This window comes from Prionailurus viverrinus, chromosome C1, assembly GCF_022837055.1.
Source record: "Prionailurus viverrinus isolate Anna chromosome C1, UM_Priviv_1.0, whole genome shotgun sequence".
NCBI lineage: Eukaryota > Metazoa > Chordata > Mammalia > Carnivora > Felidae > Prionailurus > Prionailurus viverrinus.
Window position 1 is genome coordinate 192475210 of NC_062568.1, and position 14304 is coordinate 192489513.

A 14304-nucleotide genomic window follows, 5' to 3' on the forward strand; every position below is an offset into this window, starting at 1 on the left:
CGTGTCGGGCACAACTCCGCGGGAGAGGGCCACAGTCTGGAATCCCGGGCCCCAGGGAGGGATATGGAGGCGCGCGGTGGGGGGGCGGGGGGGGGGGGGAGAGGTAGTCAGACACACGCACACAGCCGACACACCATCCACACGGTCCACAGCACACGCGGACACACACACACAAGCCCCGGATACACACATTCAGAGACGCGAACACACACACATACACTCACACACACACGCCCAGAGACCCCCGCGACCACACAGCAGTTAGAAGCACGGAGACACACGCTCACACACGTACACACACACACACACACACACACACACACACACACCGCGGGCCCGGCCCGCGAGGAGGCCGCACAAAGTTGCGGAGTCGACCCGGGGAGTGTCCCGAGAGACCCCGGTGTCCGCGGCGCCTCCCGCGCGCCACGGGAGGGGGCGCCGTCCCGCGGCCGAGGGCCAGGCCCTGCCCGCGCCGGGACGTCGCAGCCCCGCCCGGCCACAGCGGCCGCCGCGCGCCGCCCCCTCCACGGCCGGCCCGGTGCGGCCGCGGCGGAGCCCCGCAGGAGCGCCCGCCCGCCGGCCCCGGCGCGCCCCGCGGCCCCGGGCGACGGCCTCCAGCGCCCGGCCCTTCAGCGCCACCGGCCGGGGCGCCCCGCGGCCCCGGAGCCGCCTCGGAGCAGCCTGGCCGCCAGCGCCGCGCAGAACTTGCGAAACAACAAACAGCCCGACATGTCGGAGTCGGCGGCCGCGGGGCCCCCTTCCTCCCTCGCGAGCCTCAGGCCCGGCCCGACCCCGGGGCGGAGGGGGCGCAGCCGCGACAACTTGTTCGGGGCCCGCACGCCACACACGCGCGCGCACGCACACACACACACACACACACACACACACACACACATCCTGACACCGCCCCCTCGAGCGGCCCCGGGCACACACTCGGCCACCGCCCAGGCGCGCACCACACTCGCAACATTCCTGGACACGCAGCCAGCACGCACGGACACACACACACTCACATCCGCTCCAGACCCGCTCCTACACGCGCATTCCCGGCACACTTGGCATTCACTCGGACCCACGCAACCCCCGGTGGCGCACACCACCAACCCCAGACACTCCCACACGTACACATCGCGCACACAGCGCACGGACACACACGTTCCGGACCCGTTCCCACGCCTTCACACACGTACACGGACCTCACAAGCACACACACCACACACGCGTTCCCTGATCCACACGCGGGCAGGATCTACAGAGCACCCCCGGTCACACGCACAACACACACAACACATTCGTGGACATACGAGAGGCAGCACTCTCTGCCAAGGCACACGAAATGCAAACAAATGCAACACATTCGCAGATACAACTCCGGCCACACAACCAAACTCAGACACACACACACACAACCTACTTGGCCGCACAAACACTACACACTGGCAGGCACACAAGACACTCAGCGCACACCCAATGCCTCGATGCACACAACATTCTCCCGAACACACTCGTAGACGCACAACACACACAGCACCTTCGCGTGCACACATAACTCACGGACACACAACATTCGCAGGCACACAAGACCCTGAGCAGCCGATCGCACATCCAACACTCAGACACACACAACGAGCAGGCTCGGGAACGTTCGGTCACCCAACACTTACACTTTCTTGAGAGCTACGCCACGGGCCCCGGGGGCTCCGCGGGGCAAGCTTGGTCGGACGGACGAGCGCTTACCTGCCGGAGTCTCGGTCTCGGGCGCGCAGAGCTGGAAGGTGAGCGCCAGGACGAGAGCCTGGGCGCGGGCCATGGTGCCCCGCCGCTTGCCCCGGGGCCCGGCACGGGGTTGCCGCCGCCGGAGCCCGAGCCGAGCCCAGCCCGAGGCGAGCCGGAGCCCGAGCGAAGCGGCGCGGCGCGGAGCGGGACTGGCGCCGAGTCCAGAGCGGGAGCCCAAACAAGCGGGGCGCTGACGTCAGGCCCCGCCGCGGGTTCCGCGGTCTCGCGGCGCCCCCTGCTGGCAGCCGCGTGCGCAGCCGGTCAGGTCTCCCGCGGCCCGGACGCACCCCTCCCCCACGCCGGCGCCCCCTTTAGGAGGTCCGGAACGTGGAGGACCACCCCGCCTCTACACCCACAGCACCGACATTCTCAAGCCAGCACGCTCGCTGCCCACACTTTGCTCTGGCACAGCTCTCTCCGGGACAGAAACCTAAAGACACCCTGCTTCTCTGTCCCCTCCGACGCTTGAATCCTCTCCTTACCTACACCCCTCCAAATGCACACTCACGCATACCTCCAAGGACAGGGTGCTCGTCACCGACCAAAAACAGGTGGTTGGGTCTTTGGAAACGTTGGCTTTTAAAGCTGTTCATAACATTCCTTTATTATCTTTTTAATGTCCATGGGATCTGTAGTGATGTCCCCTCTTTCATTTCTATTAGTAATTTATGTCCTCTCTCTTCTTAGCCTGATTAGAGGTTTATTGATTTATTGATCTTTTCAAAGAACCAACTTCTCTTTTGATCTCCTGTTTTCAAGGCAACTGATTTCTGCTCTAATTTTTTTTTTCTTCTGCTTCTTTTGGATTTAATTTGCTTTTTTCTTTTTTTCCTATTTCCTAAGGTGGAAGTTTAGGTGAATGATTTTAGATCTTTCTTCCTTTCTATAGATGCATTCAGTGCTATAAATTTCCCTCTAAGCACTGCATTTGCTGCATCCCATAAATTTTTAGAAGTTGTGTTTTCAACTTCATCAAGTCTAAAATGTGTTGTTGTTGTTGTTTCTCGACATTTCTCCTTTGATCCATGTGTTATTTAATCTCCAAGGTGTTTGGATTTTTCAAGCTACCTTTCTGTTATCGATTTCTAGTTTAATTCCACCACACTCTGAGGGCGGACATTGTATGAATCCTAGTCTTTTAAAGTTAAGATATGTTTCATGGCCCAGAATGTGGTCTATTTTGGTGAATATCCCATGTGAGATTGAGAGGAATGTGTATTCTGCTGTTGTTGGATGGCATAGTCTATGGATGTCCATTATATCCACTTGATTGATGGTGTTGAGCTCAACTATGTCCTCACTGATTTTCTGCCTGCTGGTTCTGTCCATTTCTGATGGAGGGGTGTTGAAATCTCTAATTATGGAAGGGAATTCATCTATTTCTCCTTACAATGCTGGCTTTTAGAAAGTTTTTACTTTTCATGACACGAAGTCCACCTTCTCACTAATTCTCCTTGGTCCCAATCTACCTCTGGCTACAAAGGTTAAGTATATTTGCGCCTCTACCCAGTACAGGCCCTGTACAATGACCACAAACTAGTTGTCCATTATTATGTAAGACCATGCACCTTCTATATGCCTTACCCACAGAGGGTCACTTAATTCTCCCCACTGTTGTTTATTATTCCCATTATATAGTTGAGGAAATTGAGTTACAGAGAGGTGACTTTTCCAAGGTTGTGCATTATTATGTAGTGGCACCGGGAACTGAATCAAGGCCATCTGGTTTAACTTGAATGGAGGCTGAGATCTGCCTCACATCTGGAGCAAATTAACAAACACCAGGTAGTGATTTGTTTGTTCAACAATTCCTATAAGCCAAGGTGGAAATATAAAACAGACAAAAATTCCTACCCTCATAGAGCTTGCATTCCAGTAGGAAAACAAGAAAAATAAACAGCCAAACGAGCAAGTGCTCTGGTACATGAGACAGTGATAAACTATTACTCCTGGTATGAGACAGAGATATGCCAGACAAGTGGAGGGAAAAACAGTGGGGGGTGGGGGGTCTGACATGTAGTTGATGTTCAAAACATACTGACGCTCAAAAAATACTGAATGGATAAACGAATGAATACAGACATGGTCTTTGCCCTCATGAAACTCACACTCTCAGGGAAAAGACCAACAGCAAACATGCAAATAAATACGTAATTACAATCTGAGATGTGCACTCTAAAGAAAGTGGGAGGAATGTTGTGATAAATAATTAGGGGGGATCCTACTTGAGTTAAGGGGATCCCCTGGGGAAACAATGTAGTGATATTTGAGCGGGGACCTGAAGTAAGGGAAGAAGCCAGCAAGTCAGTAGGGGAGGAATAGCACAGCCAGAGGGGACAGCCTACAGGAGCTGGTGTGTTTGAGGAACAGCCAGGCCAGGGTGGCTGGAATGGAGTGGGGAGGGAAGGGGAGCGAGATGCAACTAGAGAGGCCAGCAGGATCTGAAGATCATGCAAGAAACTATGGGGCTTTGGATTAAACCCTAAGAGCAGTAAGAAGCTACTGGAGCATTAAATAGAAAAATAAAAGGTCCTGAGCTTGCTTGCTTTTTTTTTTAAGTCTTCCAATGAGCCAAGTGGAGACAGAGGAACCCATAGGCAGGTAGATCTAACTAGTGGGCAGTGACCCAGGCCAGAGCCTAGGAGTCCAAAGTCTATCTAGGCCCTACCTGTGCCCTGCCTCCACTGCAGGCTGGCTCCTCAATGAGCTTGGAACAAAGGAGGTTGCCTGGAGGAGGCAGGGCACAGGGCTTGTGCACTCTTAGCCCTCTCTCTTGTGAGCCCTGATGAGCTCCATGCTGAGCTAGGGAAGGGGCCAAGGAGAAAGGTGAGAGAATTAAGCAGAGAGAGAATCACAGGGAGAAAGACAGAAGCAAGAAAAAGGCAATGGAGAAGAAACAGAGAGATCCTGGAGAGGGGAGAGGCAGGAAGGTCCAGCCAGAGCAAGAAACTCAAGGAGAGAAATCCAGTGAATAGAAGAAACAACCAAGGATGATGCTATTTTCAGAGGACTCCTGTGAGAGCCTCATGACAGGAGTTTGCCATTGATTCCTTTTTTTTTTTTTTTGTATGTTGTCACTGAGGTTCAAAAAGTATAAGGCATCTGTCCAAAATCACCAAGCCAGGAAATAGTGGGCCCAGGACTCAAGCCTAGACTTAACCAATTCCACATCCATCTTCTCTTTGTGCAGGAGAAGAACGTAGAGCAGAGACTATCGTGGAGGGAGGAGGAGAGCACAAGCAACAGGTGGACAGATAAAAAGAGAACATTCTGCTTCACTTGAAAAAGATCACAGACTTCTAAAACCCACAAGTGGCCTGGAGTGACCTGCCCAAATCTAGGGGAAAAGGAGACAGCACCGCAGACAGGGCCAGGCGGTGAAGAAATTCAATGACTTTCAACTCATGGAATATTTATGACACCTACACTGGGCCAGGCCCCATATTGGGTGCTGGTGTCATGGAGATGCACCAGTCATGACCCCCTGTTGGCCAGAGGGGTAAGTGGACATGTAAATAAACAACCAACTGTGTCCTAAAGGCCATAACACCAGTTCAGAGAAAACGCAAAGGTAGCAGAGGTTGACGCAGCCTAGGGAGTTGGAAAACAACATCCAAGAAATGATATCTGACCCTGTAGTTTCCCAGGTCGCCAAGGCCAGGAAGAGCATTTCAGGCAGAAGAAGCAACCTGAATAAAGGCACAAGACATGGGATTGCTAGGAACGGTGGGTATCGGGTGCTCTTGGATCATTGGCTATGCATGGTCTTATAGCAAGAGATAAAAACAGTGTTGGACTCAGAGTGCAAAGGGTATTGAATACAGGGCCATGAAAACTGGACTTGAACCCCTCAATCAGTGGTTCTCCAACTATGCCCCTGGCGAAACCCAAGTGTTCCTCAAGGCAAGCTGAGGGGTTCTGCCACTGAATTAAAACTATAGTCATCTTTTTCCAATTTGCAAGAAGGTAACTTAATTACAATGAATAGAATTTTCTTTGTTTTAAGGTGCTTTTCCTCCATACACTTTTCTAAAGACTTTAGCACATGTCAGTTGTGCGAGAGAATGAGAGAGTTAGTGTAGAATCACAGTTTCATTTTGTTTTGGTTTTTTACAGTTTTTCGTTTAACATATCCATAGTTTGTGGTGTTCTACAAAGAACTGTGACTTCTGGATCTACCTAACTATTGAGGAGTCATAGAAGGACTTTAACCAAGGGAAAGACAAAGTCTGATCTTTCTGTTTAAAAAAAAATCATTCTGGGGTGCCTGGGTGGCTCAGTCGGTTGAGCGTCCAACTTGAGCTCAGGTCATGATCTCTCGGTTGGTGAGTTCGAGCCCTGAGTCGAGCTCTGTGCTGACAGCTCAGAGCCTGGAGCCTGTTTCAGATTCTGTGTCTCCCTCTCTCTCTGCCCCTCCCCCACTCATGCTCTGTCTCTCTCTCTCTCTCTCTCTCTCTCTCTCTCTCTGTCAAAAATAAATAAACATTAAAATTTTTTTAATTAAAAAATAAAAATAAATCATTCTGGAGGTGCCTGGCTGACTCAGTCAGTAGAGCATGCAACTCTTGATCTCAGGGTTGTAAGTTCAAGCCCCACATTGGGTGTAGAGATTACTTGAAAATAAAATCATTTAAAAAAATCATTCTGGAGGCCTGAGAAAGAAGGAAAGGGGAGGGAAAGAGAAGGGGGAGGATATCAGTCAGGAAGAAGGCTGTTTACAAAATTCAAGTTAAAATTGATGTCCTGGACTGAAAGTGGGGGCTATTGGGTTGGAGAGGGGGACTAAATCCAGCCTCCGAGAGGAAAACCTGCTGTGATTCTCCAGACTTTCCAGTCAGGCTGCCCAGGGAAGTCACAGGAGCCAATTTGGTAGAGAAGATAATGTCAACAGCTCACTGTCACCTAGAGAGTCTTCAACAGAAGTAGACCTCTGTGTCTCAATGAAAACAGAAGGTAAGCAAAACTGGGTAATGTGTGTGTGTGTGTGTGTGTGTGTGTGTGTGTGCATGTACGTGCACATGAGCACTCCCATACAACTGTGGGACCAAGTCTTTCCCCCATCACGGGACATCTATTTTCTCTAATAATAAAAACAGATTTAAACATTTTTAAGTACATAGTTTGAGCCAGATCCTAGTCTGGGTATTTTACCCAGCTAATTTTCACAATAACCTAATAACATTTTTCAAATGCTTTCATGTGCCAAGTATTGTGCTACATGCTTCAAGTGAATAATATCTCACTTGATCTTCACAATAGCCTTGAAACTGATACTATTATTTCCTTCACTTTAAGGATAAGGAAATGAGTACACAGAGAGGCCAAGTGACTTGTCCCAAATCAAATGGCTGGAAAATGGCACAGCCAAAACTCAAAGCCAGTTTTGCCAGAATCCAACCACCTGCAGCTTTCAACGCAGCACTTTGCTCTCTTCTCTTCCTCGGAGAAAAGGCTTTTGAGCTGGTAAGCTTTGGGTCAATAAAACCTAGAGAAAGGAGCTCTTCCTTATCCTTCAAAGCCTGGGCTCAGTGTTTGTCTAAGCCAGTTTCCTGGCCCACCTACATCAGAATATTCTTTGAAAGCTTGGAGGAATTGTAGATTCCTGGACTTGTCCCCAAAATTCTAATTCAGTAGGCTTGAGATAGGACCTTCGGGTGATTTTTGTGCACATTGAAGATTTTGAGTGGGACAGACTCCAATACTGCCTCTTGCAAGAGCCCTCATCCCCACCCTGGCTCCTTCCAGAGTACCTTTCTCCTTCAGACTCCAACAGTGCCCTCCTTCCTACTATTCCAACTTAGGTTTTAGTTATGTTCACGTCTCACCTCCACTACAAATATGATCTAGTGTCTTTACTGGGCTACATCTTCTTACAAGGCACTTCCATTGTCCCACTAAATCCCTTCTACACTGTGAGCATTTTGAGAGAGGGCCTCCTCCTTGTGATCCCTCCTTTCTATCTGAACACACTTAGCATTTTACAATGTGTTCTGCCGTTCACTTAGCATTTTACAATGTGTTCTGCCGTTCACAACGTCATCCTCTTGTTTCATCCAATCCTCACTACAATCTTGAAGGAGGTATATTGTCCCCCACTGTACCCACGAGAAAAGAGACTGGGAGCTTTTGACACTAGCCCAAGGTGGCCAAGCTAAGAAGGCGGCAGGACTAGGAGTTGAACCTAAATCTTCTAGCTCCGAGCCCAATTCTCTTGCCTCCACACCAACTTACGTCTACCCTACTCAGTGGTAGGAAAGTAAACATTGCTTCGCTATGCTGTTACAAGGTAGCAAAAATAAATCGGATGATGCCTTAAAAGATCTGGCACAGCGAGCACACAATAAACGGTGGGGAGAAGGAAAAACTGAGGTCAGGGAAGGGTAAATGACTTTCCTCAAATCAAATACCAAATCGCAGACTGTGGACACAGCTTCAGGCTGGCATCAGACGCTGCTAGTTGGGAGAACAACTTTGACGGGCCCTGAGTCTCCGCGAATCTCTTCCGTACCTCCACCACGCATCCCACGCAACCCGTGCAGTTTCCCGGAGCGCCACCGCGCGGGCAGCGGAGGAATGGGTCAGCCTTTTTTTTAAAATATGAGCAAGGGGCGTGGTCACGCGGCGGGGCGGGGCGGGGCGCAGGCGCGCGGACGCAGGCAGATGACGTAGGCGCGCTGTTCGGCTCAGAGTTGACTGAGGGGCCATGTGGGCTTGCGGCGCGCTGTTGGGGGCGCGAACCAGATCACGGCTTTGGCGTGAGGTGCTCGTCGCTTGGGGCCGCCGCTGGTCTGCCGCCGCCCCCTACTCCGCATCTGCCGAGCCCTCCCGGGTCCGGGCGCTGGTCTATGGGCACCACGGGGACCCAGCCAAGGTCGTCGAGTAAGAGACGGCGCCGAAACGGGGCAAGGGGACAGGGGCTCCTGGAGGGGGTTAAGACGCGCCGTGGAGAGGGGGGACTGAGAAAGGAGGGACCGGGTCTGAGGAAGAAGGCAGAGAATAACGGGACCCAAACCGAAGCCCGGGGCGCGATGGGTAGCTCGGAAAGTCGATGCGTCCAGGTAATTGAAGGCCAGAGAGGCACCATTGATTATGACGGCGATAGTGGCTAACTTTTTTTTTTTGAGGTGCAGTTGACATACAGTATTAGATTAGATTTAGGTGTACAACGTAATGATTCGATATTTGTAGGTATTACGAAACGATTGCCCATTAAATCCAGTTAACATGTCACCTTACATAAAGACAGAATTTTTTTTCCTTGTGATGAGAACTTTCAAGATCTAGTCTCTTAGCACCTGTCCAACATGCAGTATTACTAACCGCGTTGGCAAGCTATACATCACATCCCCATGACTTATTTTATAACAGGAAGTTGGTACCTTTTGACTCCGTTCACCCATTTGGCTCCTACACACCACACATTCACACATGCACGCACACACACACACATCCCTGAGCACCAGTCTGTTCTCCGTTCACCCATTTGGCTCCTACACACCACACACACACACACACACACACACACACACACACACACACCCCTGAGCACCAGTCTGTTCTCCGTTCACCCATTTGGCTCCTACACACCACACACACACACACACACACACACACACACACACACACACACCCCTGAGCACCAGTCTGTTCTCCGTGTCTATGAGGTTGGTGTTCGTTTGTTTAGATTCCACGTGGAAGTGAGATCATACAGTAATGGTCTTTCTCTGTCTTATTTCATTTAGCATAATGCCCCCAGCATCCATGTTGTGTCATGTGGCAAGATTTCATTCTTTTTTATGGCTAAATAGTATTCCATTATTTTGTATATCTAATATGTCACATTATTATATAGCTATTAGCCCACTACTTTATATATATATATATATATATATATATATATATATATACACACACACATATATATATGTATATATACATATATATAGGCCATTACATTTTCTTTATCCCTCAATAACTTTTACTGATCGAGTATTATATGTCAAGCACATAATGGATGTGTCCACACGGATGCTCTCATTTAGTCATCACTTTTGGGGTAGGTACTTGATTTAGTTCCATTTGCCAGTGAGAAAACTGAGGTGTAAGAGAGGTAAAAATCACTTGCCCAAGGTCACACAGCCAGTAAGTGGCAGAGCTGAAATTTAAACCCATGTCTTACTGACTGATTTACCTGAGTTCCTAGGCTCTTATTTTTTTTTGGAGAGTATTTTTTGGATGCTTTTATGTCCATTCTAATCTTCCACTTCCCAAAAGGTAGGTGAGAGACATCATGTTCAGTTTACAGAAGGCAGGGGACTTGTCCAAACTGAAATAGCTAATAAGGATTGAAACAGGGACAGGAACCCACAGCTTCTGACTCCTATCTCGTGTGATTTCCTCCCTGTTGCACTATGCATATGCCTTTAGCCAGTTAAAAAGAGCTCCTGTTTTGGAGCCTTACAGACCCTAAGGTTAAATATAGACTCCACCTCTTTATTAGCTGTTTGATCTTAGACGAATCACCCAGCCCCTGCGAGCCCTCGCTCCTTTTATGATTATGTTCTCCTAAAATTTTGTTGCCTCTTAATCCATGATTTTTGCATGTGGGTGATAAAAACAGCATGTGACTTGTCAACCACTGTAAATATGCTCATAAGTCACTATACCATCCAAAAGGGCTGGTGGGGTCACTGTAGGGGAGCTAAGAGAAAAGCACTGGTCTGGGAATCAGACCTGGAGTCCAATCCTTACCCCATCCTGTGTGTTTGGGCAGGTTACTGAAGTTCTGTGAGCCTCAGTTTCATCCTCTTGAAAACTGGAGACAATACAGGTAGAGCTACGTAGCTGAGGTCAAGCTAATGCTGCCCACCAAAAAGCGCCCGCACACTTTCCTAAGGCCCCTTGTTTACAGCTCTCTGAGTCCCAGCACATGGTTTGATTGTTTTCCAAAGAGTAGGCAAACACGGAATTATTATTATTATGGCTAAAATACAAGCTAGAGTGCTCACTTCAGCACGTATGCTACCAACAGAACGACACAGAGAAGATTAGCATGGTTCCTGCTCAAGGGTGACATATGCAAATTCATGAAGCATTCCAAATTTTTACTCAAAAAAAAAAAAAATCCAAGCCAGATGTTTTGACAACTGGAGGAGATAAGCCTCAGTTAAATTCAAGGTCATGCACTCAGCCTAGCCACATCCACCATTAGAATATTGAGGAGACACCTCAGTCAGTAAACCTCAACTTGTATGTTGATCACAAGTAATGATCACCGTGTCAGGAAGACTTGTCCCTGGGGACTGTGCTGTAATGAGTTGGTAAAGCTCTGATGAACATTAGTTTTCCAGGAATGCATCCCAAATGGGAGTGATGTGCCTCTCGCACAGGCTTGTAATTTCTGTTGTCTGGTACACGAGCTGCCACAAAACAAGTGCTCCAAAAACGTTAGTTAATTATGAATCTAATTTCTGTAAGAAATGTAATTTTTTGTTGTTGTATTTCAGTGTTTATTTCTAAAAGAAAGTACACGCAAGAGAGAGCAAGGGAGGGGCCAGAGTATCTGAAGCAGGCTCTATGCTGACAGCAGAGAGCCTGACGTGGGGCTCAAACCCACAAACCGTGAGATCATGAGTGGAGCTGAAGTCAGACGCTTAACCAACTGAGCCACCCAGGCACCCCAAGAAGTCTATTTTTGTAGAGTTCTGTGGTGATGAGGATGGGACCCTTTGGAAAGGCCTGGGAAAGTTAGGCAGCTGGGTGCAGTTGCCTCCTGATTGAGTCCCTCCTCTTAGAGAGCCAGCGAACTGGAACAGACTGGTCTGGTGGCAGCTGCCACTTAGGGAAGAAAGAGCTCTCTTGTCTCCTTGTGTGGAACCCTAATAACTTCCCAGAAGTTCAAAACGAGATAGTTTGATGAAGCGTTACTCGGCCTTGGCTTCACACCTCGCTCCCCTGTGGCACTTTGAGTCCATATTCCCAGGAGCCTACCCTGAGGTATTTAGTGGGTCTAGGACGGCACTGAACATCTGTGTTTTTTAAAGCTCCCCAAGTGATCCTGGTACCCCGGCCAGGGTTGAGAACCATTGCCCTTGTGGATACAGACTCTCGGGCAGTAATTCTCCATCTGCCCCAGAAAAGTGGCTTTCCCTTCTGACCCAGATTCGGGCAACTTGACTTGTTCGTGTATGGACTGAGGCCAGAGACTGGGATTCTCTTCTTTGTAGTCCTGTCTTTGGAGGTTTAAGGTAACCACCCTGTCACAGAAAGAATCAGGTGTCCTTTAAATATTCCGCTGACTGGGTGTGTGGGTCAGGTTACACCAGGCAGGGTCATGGAACCACCCAGAGTCCAGGCAGAGTGTTCCCCAAACTGGTGTAGTTTGTGATGCTTGGTATGCTTGCACCGTGAGCCAGAGCTCTGGGAGCAACAGGGAGGGAATGGAGAACAGGCTTCTTGGGTCGGAGGGGTTGCAGAATTCCTCAGAATGAGACCTGCAGGGATCTCTGAATCTAAATGCCCTTTTCATTCCTGTTGGCCCCCAGACATTCCATCTGGTCTCTCTACTAAACCTTGTTCCTCTGTCTCCTAGAGGTTTTTTTCCTCTCCCCCAGAATGGCCTCCCCTAAATAAGCACTTGGGCCTTTTTCATTGGGAGGATCAAATGATGTAAAGTAAGACCGCAGGAGAAAATGACAAACTTGGGAGAATTACAGACTCTAGAAATTTCAGAGGTCCCCCACGGCCATCGCCCCTTGTGCAGAGTTCTGGATTCTCCATCGATAGTTCCCGGAACCTCCAATGTCCTCTTTCCTTTTGGTCCTGAAAGTCCCCTTTCAGAGCTTTGCCGTTCTCTGGGTCTTATGTTAAAAACATCTTTCATTTACTGTGTACCTACTATGTGGCAGGTATTGGGCTAAGTTCTCCACATATATTATGGAAATAAAAAGTCACAGAAATCCAGTTTGGTCATTATTATCCCCATTTTACACATAAGGGAACTGAGCTCAAGAAGCATAAAAGTCACATGCCCAAGATCACACAACTAGGATGTCCCTTCTTTAATAAGAGTCCTTGATATAGGACCTGAAAAAACAATGACAGTCATCTCCAACGTTTTTTGAGAATGAGATATAAAACTGGGGAAAAGATAGGTCAGAAGAGAAGATGAAGTTACTCGGCTGACCCCAAGTCTCCACCCTTCATAGGAAGGGCAGCCCCAACCTAGGGAAGATGGTAGGAACGTTATTCTCTGTCTGCCCTCCTTTTGAAGATCCTGAAGCGTTCATAAAAATAGCATCCTGGTTGGCGCAGCTTTCTCCCCTGCCTGTTGCTAGCACAAAATCAAATGTAGCTGTGAAACCTGGACAAACCCATTCAGTGTTAGCCATATGGGATTTGGGGAAACAGGTGGTGACGACCCAGTCTGTATGGGTGGTGAGTTCTCATGGTAGGACACTGTTTACCTTCGGATTTCTTTTTACAATTGATGTCAGTGTGTGCAACCAAATGTCTATGCAGGTGACTTGGTTTTTAAACCAGAATTACACTACTTTGAAAAAAGATTCGCACTTTGGTTTGGCATTCTATTGAGAACTGGGATTTTATTTGTCTGTCTCCTGGAGACTTTTACTGCGGTCATGAATGAAGGAGGAGGGAATCGAACTCATTGATGTAGTAAGTTAGGCAGGAGTTATTCTCTGAGGGCCTGCTACCTGTGCGGCAGGACTGGGGATGCAAAGACGAATAATCTGTGGTCTTTGCCCTTAAGGAAGTCACGCTCTAGTCCAGGAGATGGGTGACCATAGGCCAGTGCAGCAATGCTATATCAGGTTATGTGTAGACTGCTGTGGACACCCAGAAGAGAGGTACCTGGCCCCCTCAGAATAGTCAGAGAATGCTTTCTCTAAGGACACGGAGTCTAGGTTGAATGCCCCCAGAAGATCGGGTGGGCAGTATATGAGGAAAAATGTAGAAATGTTCCAAACAGAGAACCCTGCATGTGTAAAAGCCCAGAGGGAAGAGAAAACCTGTTATGTCTGACTGACGAATATTTATGGAGCGCCTGCCGTGCACTCAGTATGTGGTCCTCGAGGGAGGTGTCTCCTGCCCCAGGCTCAGAGGGGACTAGCTTGAGATCACGGGACTCAAACGCAAGCTGGATGCCACATCCTAAAGCGCTTGTACGTTGCCTTCCTTCTGGACTTCACCCTAGGCTGGAGTTGAGGGCCAAAACCCTGAGGGTGGAACGTGGCGGGCAGAGCTCTGAGGTACTGCACAGCAGGTAGGAGATCCCCCTGTGTCCAAAGTGTGGGAGGAAAGCTACCCACCCCCCCCCAGTGCAACCCCAAGTTATTACGGTTGTCTGGCCCTCCCAGTGGCTGCTGCAGCTCTCTGGGGTGGTTCCAGGCCTCTCCCACTCTGGATGGGGTGGGAAGGATCAGCATTTTAGAGAAGGGAAAGCAAAGATGCCATGAGGTTTATCTGTGGCTCAGGATGTGTTGTTGGGGACCCACCCACAAGGGCACT

The 14304-nt window shown here is 49.2% G+C and overlaps 2 protein-coding genes and 1 non-coding gene across 10 annotated transcripts in view; 2 read left to right on the forward strand and 1 right to left on the reverse strand.

Annotated features, from left to right (window-relative positions):
* Window positions 1-1929, reverse strand: part of LOC125172465 (receptor-type tyrosine-protein phosphatase U) — a 79343-nt gene extending 77414 nt beyond the window's left edge. For 4 of the 5 annotated variants that reach the window (XM_047870602.1, XM_047870600.1, XM_047870598.1 and 1 more), the window contains exon 1: window positions 1738-1929. In XM_047870602.1, the coding sequence (XP_047726558.1) occupies window positions 1738-1810 (73 nt within the window). In that variant the 5' untranslated portion in view covers window positions 1811-1929. The remainder of the gene's footprint in view (window positions 1-1737) is intronic. The other variant, XM_047870601.1, reaches the window with a different exon arrangement.
* Window positions 1930-8446: 6517 nt separating this feature from the next.
* MECR (mitochondrial trans-2-enoyl-CoA reductase) overlaps window positions 8447-14304 on the forward strand; it is a 36984-nt gene continuing 31126 nt past the window's right edge. For 3 of the 4 annotated variants that reach the window (XM_047872687.1, XM_047872685.1, XM_047872686.1), the window contains exon 1: window positions 8447-8655. In XM_047872687.1, coding sequence (XP_047728643.1) covers window positions 8480-8655 — 176 coding nt within the window. In that variant the 5' untranslated portion in view covers window positions 8447-8479. The remainder of the gene's footprint in view (window positions 8656-14304) is intronic. The other variant, XM_047872688.1, reaches the window with a different exon arrangement.
* LOC125174184 (U6 spliceosomal RNA) lies at window positions 10777-10882 on the forward strand. Its single transcript, XR_007155312.1, has one exon. It is a non-coding gene; the product is annotated as a U6 spliceosomal RNA (small nuclear RNA).